This window comes from Palaemon carinicauda, chromosome 14 (genome assembly GCF_036898095.1).
Source record: "Palaemon carinicauda isolate YSFRI2023 chromosome 14, ASM3689809v2, whole genome shotgun sequence".
Lineage (NCBI taxonomy): Eukaryota > Metazoa > Arthropoda > Malacostraca > Decapoda > Palaemonidae > Palaemon > Palaemon carinicauda.
Window position 1 is genome coordinate 9773116 of NC_090738.1, and position 13036 is coordinate 9786151.

A 13036-nucleotide genomic window follows, 5' to 3' on the forward strand; every position below is an offset into this window, starting at 1 on the left:
ACCGCTAGGCTCAGTAAGGAAGACGTACTTAAAAAAGGCAGAGTAATAGTTCAAGTCGACTTCCTTACCAGGTACTTATTTATTTTATGTTTGTTATTTTGAATAACTGATAAAATGAAATACGGGATACTTAGCTTCTTTGTTAACATGTATGCTGGTCTCCACCCACCACCCTGGGTGTGAATCAGCTACATGATCATCGGGTAAGATTAATATTGAAAAATGTTATTTTCATTAGTAAAATAAATTTTTGAATATACTTACCCGATGATCATGAATTAAAGAACCCGCCCTTCCTCCCCATAGAGAACCAGTGGACCGAGGAGAAAATTGAGTTCTTGTTGACAAGAAGTACTTGAGTACCTGCTCACAGATGGCGCTGTTGTGTACACCCCCACCTGGATAGCGATCGCTGGCGTATCCCGACCGTAGATTTCTGTCGGGCAACGGAGTTGACAGCTACATGATCATCGGGTAAGTATATTCAAAAATTTATTTTACTAATGAAAATAACATTTTACTTAGTGGTCTCTCATTCTAGTTTTTTTGTGAGGCTTCTTCTTAGCAGTGGCATTTGCCTGCCTTGTCAGTTATTGTCATTTGGGATATTTGAATAAGAGTAATTTTTATTGTTTACTGGAAAAGCAATCTCAATAAACATTGCACAGGTGGTAATACTTATAATATAAGAGGATATGTTTGTTTTGGAAATCAACATGATATTTTTAGATTTGGTACAGTTTTTTTATTTAATTTAATCTTTACAGGAATAATTCTTGGGTTGCTGGAGAGCATGAAGGCGTTGTGATGACTTGTGGTGATCAACTAACTCATGATTTGAAAGTCATTAACCCTCTTAATGGCACAGTTGACCCTCACTACCACTGTGGTCGCTCAAATAACACACCAACGGAACAACCCAAGCCTCATGGCTTTATTTCATTAACTCTGACCACAGCCCTTTGTAAAAACATTCATTCATGTTGGAATACTCTAATCAAGAAACTCTTGAACGAAGAAAGGTTAGTACACTGTATTTATTTAATGGGTCCTGCTTAAATATTTGCTGAGATATTGTTTTACTCATTTTCTATATGCGTAAATTTACATTTGAATATTTGAATAGTTGTTTGCATTATGTTCTTTATATTATACTGTTTTATTGTTAATTTGGTTAGAAAATGTTCTTCATTTTGAATAGGGAATGTGTCCAGCAGAGAACTCAACAGATTGCCCTCTTTCCCATCAAAGGCTCTTCACTTTTATCTTTTGGCTGTAACAAGTACAGACATATTGTATTTTTGTGTCTTACTCAAAGGCTGTGTAACCCTTTTCTCTTTTGTATTTTGAATGGTTGATTATTGACTTCAGTGGTAGCTCGTTTATAGGCACTGTGGAACTGCAGCACCCCTATTTTTTATTTGATATTAATATTCAATATAATGATTTGTTTTCTTTAATTCTTTCTTTATACATACATACATACATATACCAAAGGCACTTCCCCCAATTTTGGGGGGTAGCCGACAACAACAAGAAACAAAACAAAAAAGGGGACTTCTACTCTCTACGTTCCTCCAGCCTAACCAGGAACTCAGCCGAGTTCAGCTGGTACTGCTAGGGTGCCACAGCCCAACCTCCCACATTTCCACCACAGATGAAGCTTCATACTGCTGAGTCCCCTACTGCTGCTACCTCCGCGGTCATCTAAGGCACCGGAGGAAGCAGCAGGGCCTACCGGAACTGCGTCACAATCGCTCGCCATTCATTCCTATTTCTAGCACGCTCTCTTGCCTCTCTCACATCTATCCTCCTATCACCCAGAGCTTTCTTCACACCATCCATCCACCCAAACCTTGGCCTTCCTCTTGTACTTCTCCCATCAACTCTTGCATTCATCACCTTCTTAAGCAGACAACCATTTTCCATTCTTTCAACATGGCCAAACCACCTCAACACATTCATATCCACTCTAGCCGCTAACTCATTTCTTACACCCGTTCTCACCCTCACCACTTCGTTCCTAACCCTATCTACTCGAGATACACCAGCCATACTCCTCAGACACTTCATCTCAAACACATTCAATTTCTGTCTCTCCATCACTTTCATTCCCCACAACTCCGATCCATACATCACAGTTGGTACAATCACTTTCTCATATAGAACTCTCTTTACATTCATGCCCAACCCTCTATTTTTTACTACTCCCTTAACTGCCCCCAACACTTTGCAACCTTCATTCACTCTCTGACGTACATCTGCTTCCACTCCACCATTTGCTGCAACAACAGACCCCAAGTACTTAAACTGATCCACCTCCTCAAGTAACTCTCCATTCAACATGACATTCAACCTTGCACCACCTTCCCTTCTCGTACATCTCATAACCTTACTCTTACCCACATTAACTCTCAACTTCCTTCTCTCACACACCCTTCCAAATTCTGTCACTAGTCGGTCAAGCTTCTCTTCTGTGTCTGCTACCAGTACAGTATCATCCGCAAACAACAACTGATTTACCTCCCATTCATGATCATTCTCGCCTACCAGTTTTAATCCTCGTCCAAGCACTCGAGCATTCACCTCTCTCACCACTCCATCAACATACAAGTTAAACAACCACGGCGACATCACACATCCCTGTCTCAGCCCCACTCTCACCGGAAACCAATCGCTCACTTCATTTCCTATTCTAACACATGCTTTACTACCTTTGTAGAAACTTTTCACTGCTTGCAACAACCTTCCACCAACTCCATATAACCTCATCACATTCCACATTGCTTCCCTATCAACTCTATCATATGCTTTCTCCAGATCCATAAACGCAACATACACCTCCTTACCTTTTGCTAAATATTTCTCGCATATCTGCCTAACTGTAAAAATCTGATTCATACAACCCCTACCTCTTCTAAAACCACCCTGTACTTCCAAGATTGCATTCTCTGTTTTATCCTTAATCCTATTAATCAGTACTCTACCATACACTTTTCCAACTACACTCAACAAACTAATACCTCTTGAATTACAACACTCATGCACATCTCCCTTACCCTTATATAGTGGTACAATACATGCACAGACCCAATCTACTGGTACCATTGACAACACAAAACACACATTAAACAATCTCACCAACCATTCAAGTACAGTCACACCCCCTTCCTTCAACATCTCAGCTTTCACACCATCCATACCAGATGCTTTTCCTACTCTCGTTTCATCTAGTGCTCTCCTCACTTCCTCTATTGTAATCTCTCTCTCATTCTCATCTCCCATCACTGGCACCTCAACACCTGGAACAGCAATTATATCTGCCTCCCTATCATCCTCAACATTCAGCAAACTTTCAAAATATTCCGCCCACCTTTTCCTTGCCTCCTCTCCTTTTAACAACCTTCCATTTCCATCTTTCACTGTCTCTTCAATTCTTGCGCCGGCCTTCCTTACTCTCTTCACTTCTTTCCAAAACTTCTTCTTATTCTCTTCATATGACTGACCCAGTCCCTGACCCCACCTCAGGTCAGCTGCCCTCTTTGCCTCACGTACCTTGCGCTTTACTTCCACCTTTTGCTCTCTATATTTTTCATACTTCTCTATACTATTACTCTGCAGCCATTCTTCAAAAGCCCTCTTTTTCTCTTCCACTTTTACCTTCACTCCTTCATTCCACCATTCACTGCCCTTCCTCATGCTGCCTCCAACAACCTTCTTGCCACATACATCACTTGCAATCCCAACAAAATTTTCTTTTGCTAACTTCCACTCCTCCTCTAAATTACCAGTTTCTCTTACTCTCACCTCGTCATATGCCATTTTCAACCTTTCCTGATATTTACTTTTTACCCCCGGTTTTATTAGCTCTTCAACCCTCACTAGCTCCCTTTTACATCCACCTACTCTATTCCCCCACTCTTTTGCTACAACTAATTTTCCTTCCACCAAAAAATGATCAGACATGCCGTTAGCCATACCCCTAAACACGTGCACGTCTTTCAATCTTCCAAACATTCTTTTAGTTATCAACACATAATCCATTAATGCCCTTTCTACTACTCTTCCATTTGCCACTCTCACCCATGTATACTTATTTTTATCTTTCTTTTTAAAAAAGCTAGCACTTATTACCATCTCTTGTTCAACACACATATCTACCAGTCTCTCACCACTCTCATTTTCACCTGGTACGCCATACTTTCCAATGACACCTTCTACCTCTCCAGCGCCCACTCTAGCATTTAAGTCACCCATAACAACTACATAATTCCTTCTACCCAGTCCTTCTACACACCTAGTTAATTCACTCCAGAACTCATTCCGCTCTTCTTCACTTTTTTCACTACCTGGCCCATACGCACTGACAAACGCCCAACATTCCCTACCCAACCTAACCCTTACCCACATTAACCTAGATGATATCTCCTTCCATTCCACTACTTTACCTGTCATCCATTCACTCAGCAATAAAGCCACACCCTCTCTCGCTCTTCCCCTTTCAATCCCAGACACTCTACCAGACATTTCACCAAACATCACTTCACCCTTTCCTTTCATCTTTGTCTCACACAAGGCCAATACGTCCATCCTTCTACTTCTAAACATACTTCCAATCTCACATCTTTTACTCTCTATCGTACTACATCCACGCACATTCAAACACCCCAAAACTAGAGTGCGGGGAGCAGTCACTCTCCCCCCAGCTCCATCTCTTTGTTGCTGTCTCACAGGATTTTTTTATACAGGAGAGGGGGTTCCCAGCCCCCTCGTCCCGTCCCTTTTAGTCGCCTCTTACGACACGCAGGGATAACGTTGGCGCTATTCTAATTGTTTTATGCCCCCGCGGCCACAATATATAATCCATAAGATTAATGTCAGTAGCCATCCTTAAGTTTATGAAAATAAGATGAGTGTGTATGGAACTGTGCACCACAGTTCCAGCTGCGTGGTGTCTGGCATGCACACAGGGTGCTGCGTGGGAGGCTGAGCTACAGGCTGACAGGGAAAGAGAGCACTGTCATTCCTGCAGTGCCAACCTTGGCATGTCTGTGAAAGATAGTTATTTTTTTACTCCACGGTTGTTGTTCTGTAAAACAGTGTACAGTAATGCTTCACAACACGAAATTAATTCGTTCTGGGGTGGCTTTTGTAAAGTTATTTTTTTCGGGTTGTGAGTCACATTTCACATGCAAATTGCCTAATTTGTTCCAAACCCTACAAAATACCACATTAAATCTCATAATAAAGCTACAGTATAACCACAATGAAATACTGTACAGCCAAATACATTTGAACCATTCAGTATACCTAATACCTGTAAATTAAGTAGTTATTACAACATAATGTAAAAATAAATGGAAAATAATACAATGCCCACAGTACAATGCTGTACATATACTAAATATACAGTTCCATATGTACTGTACTATTATAGGTACCTCTATTATAGACTACAGCTACATTTTCTCTTGTCTGAACCCATTTTCTTCAACTCTTTGTGATGGGTGACTATTTTATTCTTGGCCTGGCTGGCAAAAATCTTTTCTTAAAGTGAAACAGTTTTCGTAAAGTGAGTCATAGAAATATTCTCATCTCGTTTGGCAGCTTGAAAATTTCGTAAGCAGAGTCTTTCGTGAAGAGAGGTATGACTGTAATGTACTATATTCTTGAATGTGTTAAAATGTAAAATAAGATTTCGGAGCCTCACATCGGGTAAATTAAGCGCTGACTGTGCTTCCATTCAGTTCAGTGAGTGGCTACCCAGGCTTCCGGAATCCCTGATATGCCTCGAGTTCGAAGCCTGTGTGCACATGAGTAGATCTATCAACTTGGCTACAATGGCAGAAAAGACCTCTTTAATGTATGAAGAGGAACCACCTTTTAAGGTCTTGACGAAGTCATCACTTCAAACCTTACTGTCTGATTCCTACGACTTCTTTGCGGCCAGACGTCGTTGCTGTAGGCATGTCTGGTCTGAGGCCACTATCAGACATGAGCCTAACAAGCTCATTAAAGCCCCAGTCTGGGGCCCTGACTTATTCCCTGAGGATTTAGTCAACAACGTCATCAGCGGAGCTGCTAGGGTCAATCAGAGCCCCAAGGTTCGATGGGGCTTAGTCCCCAAGCGCAAGTTCGAACCAGCCAGCAACCAATCTTGAGGTAGAAAGAGTCTGAGACCTTTCCATTCCTTCCAAACCGGCAGTCCCAACAGGGGGTTCAGACCATCCCGGTGGCACAAGGGAGTCAACCTTTCACTTCGAAGGGTCAACCCCAACAGCAATACGTGCTGGTTCCTCAGTCCCAAGTAGCAACTACCTTCTATGCTACTTCCCCAGCCCTTAACCCCACCTTTTAAACTCAGGGTGCTTTCCAGTGTTACCAGCGCGCCAGAGGCACTAGCTCGAGAGGAACCTTTCGCAACAGCTACTCTCGAGGCCGAGAATTCCACGGAGGCCGAGGAGGTAAATCCGCAGCAAATCATTGGGAGTTCTCGGGTAGGGGGAAGACTTTACATCTTTCCGAACCATTGAACGTTCAACATTTGGGCTTTCAGCATAATTTCCAAAGGTCTGGGGTGGAGTTGGATAGAAAGGCCCCCTCCACCAACCAGTTTTCATCAACATCCAACGGAAGAGCTAGTCTTATATGAAAACGATCTATTGCAAAAGAAGGCAATAAAGGAAGTAAATCACTTGTAATTTCAGGGTCGCTTGTTCAGCGTGCCAAAGAAAGACTCAGATTAGCGAAGAGTAATCCCGGACCTGTCACTTCTGAATTCTTACATTCAATGCGACAAGTTTCACATGCTGACCGTATCTCAGGTGGGGACCTTGCTTCTCTGTGGGGCCGTCACCGCCTCTATGGATCTTGCAGACGTTTGCTATCATGTTCCGATAGCATGGCATTTTCGTCCATTTCTAGGCTTCAACTAGTCAAGAACTGCCTCACAGCAACTACAGAGTGATAATCTCTTACAACAGTTTTGGTTCCAAATCAACTTCGAGAAATCTCGTCTGGTCCCGAAGACAAGTTTCAATGGCTAGGATTCAATGGGTTCTATGCTCCCACACTCTGTCTCCCAACAGCCAAGAGGAACGATATAGCAAAACAATACGTTTTCTCAAAGACAAATTGTCTTCCAGGAGAAATCAAGAGAGAATCCTGGGTGCCCTCCAGTTTGCCTCAGTAACAGATATACTACTGAAGGCCAGACTGAAAGATATAAGCCGAGTATGGCGCTCCAGGGCAAACGAGTAATATCGAGACAAAGGGCTCGACTCCAACCAATTCTGAAGAAAAGACTTCAACCATGGACAAAGGTCAAAATCTGGCAAATCCGTTTCCTTACAATATCCACCCCCAAGCTGGTCGTTCACACAGACGCCTCCTTAACAGCCTGGGGGGATACTCTCAGTACAAGAAAGTCCAGGGACTATGGTCGACAATATTCCGCCAACTTCATATCAATGTCTTAGAGGCCATGGCGGTATTTTTGACCTTAAGCAACCGGCTCCAGCCAAAAACCAACATATCAGGTTTGTTCTAGATAGCTAGTGGCGGACGCACTTTCGAGGACAACTCCACTGGAGTCGGAGTGGTCACTAGATCCAAAGTCCTTCAGATGGATTCTTTCTCAGGTTCCGGATCTCCAGATAGATCTGTTTGCAACAGAGTCCAACCACAAACTAGAGTGCTACGTAGCCCCCAACCCGGATCCTCGGGCTTACGCCACAGACGCAATGTCATTAGTCTGGAACACTTGGGAGAGAATTTACCTATTCCCACCAATAAATCTGTCGATGAAAGTGTTAGACAAGCTCAGGACTTTCAAAGGCCAAGTTGCTCTAGTAGCCCCCATCTGGCCCAAGAACAACAGGTTTCCCCTTCTGGTGGAACTGGGTCTCCACCTCGACAGATCCCCAATCCAATACTAACACAAGTAGTACAGCTCGCAGTGTGTTAGCTTCCTCAAAATTCAGAATGCCCTAACTTTATGGACTTTATGATATTTGCAGCTCAAGAGGTGCAGATATTGATCCTCAATTACACTATTTTTAGAATCAGATAAGATTGAATCCACCCTTCGACAGTATGATTCGGCTGTTATGAAACTTGCAAGTTTTTAAGGGACTCAAAGGTTGAGACGATGACTATGAATCTGACAGTAACCTTCTTCAGAATTTTATTGAATCAGGCTTAGCGGCTTGTACTATTACCACAATTAAGTCAGCCTTGGAGAAGATTTTACAATTGGTTTTAATATTGACCTTACAGATTCATACTTCTCATCCATCCCGAGAACCTGCGCCAAATTGAAACCATCAACTCACCCTAGCTCAGTTTCCTGGTTTCTGAATGACGTACTTAAGTTGGCTTCAGACACTCTTAACGAGATTTGTCATTATATTCCATTGTTTAGGAAATCCTTGTTCTTAATGAACCTGACTTCTGGCGCCAGAATATCAGAACTTTCAGCCTTGTCTAGAGATCCAGGTCATATTGAATTTCTCTCGTCAGGGGAAGTACTCCTTTCCCCTGACAAAAGATTTTTAGCGAAAATGAGGACCCCCAGGACAGACGGTTCCCCTGGAAGATTGTCCCACTTCCGCAGGACCCATCTTTATGTCCAGTAAACACTCTGGAAGCCTACTTAAACATATCTTCCATTCAGTCCTCAGGGCCCTTATTCATTAGAGAAGATGGAAGAACCATCATCCTGAAAGGAATCAGACAGCAGATTCTGTATTTCATTAACGGGCTACCTAGAATCATTCCCACATCACTCCCTCATGTCCATGATATACGAACTGTAGCTACCTCAGTTAATTACTATGAACTTCGCTGGGCTTTCTAAATATACAGGCTGGAAGTCTCCAACAGTATTTAAACGCCACTGTTTAAAACCTCTGGAAACCTTATATTTGCTACAGTGGCAGCAGGGAATGTGATTCCTCCTGAACATAGTGAATCTTAATGAACTATGTCTTGCTATCCTCTTACCTGTTATTTTGGATTTTATTTTACTTCCTCAGGTATTGTTCCAAGTTTTGGGACCATTTCTCTTGTACAATTTCGCTCGGAGCCCAGAAAAGGGATTTTGACGAAGGAAAAATCTATTTCTGGGCGAGAGACCTGTGCCGCCCAGTGAACCCTCCCTTGACTTCCCTCCCAACATGGGCCCCAAACCTTGGGTGCTACGAGGAGTGACGTCACTGGCGTGGGTTAGGTTAGTGGTAGTAGTGTTGATCGGCACCTCGCTGTGGCGGGGATTTTGAAGAGGAGATATCTAAATGGTGCGAGACCTCTGGTTGTGAATTATCACGCCCCAGTATTATATCGACACCTTATATAGGTGAGCGAGCTGGATTCAACCTGGCATTCCTATGCAATTTTTTCTCTGGAAATATATAGCAGTTATATACCTTAGAAATGGTGCTAAAGGAGCATTTCACTGGGCGGCACAAGTCTCTCGCCCAGAAATAGATTTTTCCTTCGTCAAAATTCCTTTATTATCCCACTTTCAGCTATTCTTTATTATTAATTTTTTCCTTTTACATTTTTTTCGGTTCTCTTGACAATTTCCATGAATGTATCAGAGGCAAAACGCTGCTTTCAAAACTGAAAAGAATAGAACAAATTCTTAAAACCATTATGAATTTGGAAAGACTAAATGCACTTGCATTGCTTTTAATGGAGAAAAAGTTCATCAATAGTCATCCAGAGATCAAGGAGAAAATAGTTAATTTTTTTCTTCACACATATTAAGATTAGAAGAATGGATTTAATTTTCAGATGAAGGGATCAAGCTTGAACAGTAACAGTTTAGGTTATTGTAAGTAAAATTGGTTAGATTTTGTTCTTTTAGAGTTCTATAAAGTTTCTGAATGAATATTCTTGTACTGTATCTGTTGGTTTCCTTTCATGCAACATCAAAATAAGGGCTAAATTTTTTCCTGAAGTAGCACCCTCACTAATTTTAGCCACAAGCCAACACTGGTTGACTCCTTCCTCATTATTATGGAAGCAAAGCATGATTTTCGTAAATGCTTGGTGAAAGGATGGATGGTATGATTGGTTTATGATAAAACTGGCTATAAATTCACACACTGTCAGCACTTCTTGTAGGAGATATGATTGTTTGCAATCATCCTCATGTGCTTAGTGTAAATCATGGCCTTCCGATCAGAGGCAAGCCTGTGCTTTGAGGAGGAAAAGGAAAACTGGTGACTTTTCAGCATCATCCTTGGCAACACCCAAGATGCTACCAAAGAAGCTATATTGCTATTGCACTGTTCTTTCCTTATCAATAATCAGGTCACTAAAGCTTCTGCGTATATGCCCTTGGCTCTGTTCCAAGGAATATGCTTCGGGAGCCGAGAGAACTTAGATCTACATTTTCAAATTTTTCAAGATTCAGTGGCCTGAGGACCTCCAATGAATTCAGCCTTGCTCAGTATTTGCTGGAAGCTCTCCGATTATAGTGTAGATTGCTGCTGATGAGTTTGACGAGGAAAGTTTGGCCTTCTTTAGGTCCTGCAGATAGATCCTCGATGTAGGAAGCTGGTAGCCAAGGCTACTTTTCCAGTGATATTCTTAATGCCAGGGAACCCAATGGTGACCCAGTGCTAGTGAAAGCAGTGGTGACTCCAAAGAAGCCATTGAGCATGATTGCCAAGAGGTCTCTAAAGCCAAGGATGTGCCCCCTGTGATCACCCTTGTGCCAAAGACCCCAATGACAGTAAAGAAAGGTTTCCTCTTTGAGCTCCACCCCCCTGCCAGAGAAACTAGTGCCCAATGGCAGTAAAAAGATTTCTGCTAGACACATCGCATCTGTGTGCATCAACCTCAACACTGTACCTGTCACCCGTGATTAGTTAGAGGATTTATTTTGATGATTTATTTCAAGTAAGAGAATGGAAATGATTAATGGCGAAGTATTCAAGTTAAAGCTCAAGATAGAGACGACTGGTGAAATCTAACCGAGGCCCTTTGCGTCAATAGATGTAGGAAGAGGTGATGATGAAGAGAATTTAGAATAGTTGAACGATTATGAAGTGTAGCAGTATTATTAGAAAGGGTGAATGTGTAGATATATAGAGAAGATTGTGAGAAAAACATTAGAAGATTGGATTCTAATAAGTAAATAGACAATATATTGATAATTAATGACATCAGGTTATGGGGGGTTGTTGACAGTGAAGGAGAATTTTACAAGATTAGTCAGCTGATTGGATTCATTGTTATTATAAAGGTGGTGGCCGTGCTCTCTTGTCTCAATTGGTTTGTATGTTTTTGTGTTGATAAGCCGACATATGGAATAGAAGGTAAATAAAGTGTAGATTTATCATTGGTAGCAGAGCATGGTTCGTTGTAAACCTAGGCATTCGACTGTATATTGATTGTCAGAATTCTTTAGTTAGTGTTGGTTGTCAGAATTCTTTAGTTAGGCTAGCACTATGGGAGACACTAAGGAGATGGAATGGAGATAGAGGAAGGAATGTCTTAGGCTTTGTGATTAATAGTCAGAATACAAAGGTTTAAAAGGTCAGGTAAAGGATTGGTTGGTAGTATGTGAGAGGATGTTAGATATCCAGGTTTAGAGATTAGATTGAGTTTGAAAAGATAGGCTTTAGAACTGACAGAAGAGACAGATTGTGAAAAACTGAAAAGTGCAGACAGTTCAAAGTTAATATCAAAGAAATTAGATGAAGTATATCTAAAGAACACAAGAATGAATAACTATTGGAAGATGAAGAAGAACTTTAAAATAGAGGGAGGATCTGGTGAAAAAATGAGAGATTTCATAATTAGGTATGAGACTGCAGCTTTAGAATGCATTAAGGCTATAGGAAAAGGTTTGTTTGAGGGGGAGGCTAAAGGTTTTCATGTTTTGGAACAGGCAAATCTCACCGAGAATCAAAAACAGATGGTGTTGGCTGCACATGGACAAGGTAAACTTGAGTATGATTCAGTGTCCAAGATACTGAAGAGAGGATTAGGGAACAAGGAATTGGAGGACTGGTAGGGCTCAGAAAACTTGAATATGGGTAGAGACAGTGAAGGATATGGGAATAGGGGTAGAACTAGATGGATAAGAGGGAGAGGTGGAAGAAATCAATTAAGAGAGACAGGAAAGTAACATTGTGTGCTATATGTAGTTCAGAATGGCATTGGGCTAGAGATTTTCTTTAGAATTATCAGAATAAAAAAAAAATCTGAAAACAATTTGGATGAGAATAAAACTGGTAATGTGGAAAATAATCATAGCTTTAAACAAGTTAGAGGTAATGTAGGGGAGAAATTCATGTAGGAGAAATTCAAGAAACAAATATGAGCTCTTTGGGAAAGGTTGATGCTATTTTAGATACAAGATGTAAATCAACTGTGTGGGGTGAATTATGAATAGCTAGGGTTGTAGTTCGTTTAAGCCTTGGAGATTTGAAAAGAGTGAAGGACACCAGAGATGGAACAAATGAGGTCCTGAAGTTTGGGGAGTCATCATATAAATCTAAAGGTGTAATGGAAATTCCAGTCTTGTTGAAATGGAAAATATTTTATTTAAAGACAGAAATTTTCCAAGGTGACATACCTTTGTTAAAAGAGAAGAAAACAATGAATAGGATTGGTATGAGGATAGATATGAAGTAAAATTTGGTAGAAATAGAAGCATTATGTGAAATAAGAATTAATTTGAGAGAGGATGAACAGGGTCATTTATGACTACCAATTTTGAAGAGAGTAAAAGAGGAATTGATATTAGAGGGATGAAAGGGACTAAGTAACAAAGAAATTAAGGGAGCAATTATGAAGTTACACTTACGTTTTGGGCATTTTGGACATGGAAGTGAGGAAAAGATTTGGAGGTTAACAGAAGAGGACAGAAAAGGAAGTTTGGGGGCTAATAACAGATTTAATTGCAACTTGTGAAATATGTAGGAAGTATAAGAAGAATCCAGGGAAACCTGTAGTAGGATTTTCTTGGAGTAAAATATTTAATGAGGTTTTGGCTTTATATGTAGAAGAGATGAAAGAA

General features: G+C 41.1%; 1 protein-coding gene across 2 annotated transcripts in view; it reads left to right on the forward strand.

The window, feature by feature from the left end:
* Window positions 1-13036, forward strand: part of Vps13B (vacuolar protein sorting 13B) — a 418333-nt gene that overhangs the window by 196423 nt on the left and 208874 nt on the right. For both annotated transcript variants that reach the window (XM_068386782.1, XM_068386783.1), the window contains one exon: window positions 768-1022. In XM_068386782.1, coding sequence (XP_068242883.1) covers window positions 768-1022 — 255 coding nt within the window. The remainder of the gene's footprint in view (window positions 1-767; window positions 1023-13036) is intronic.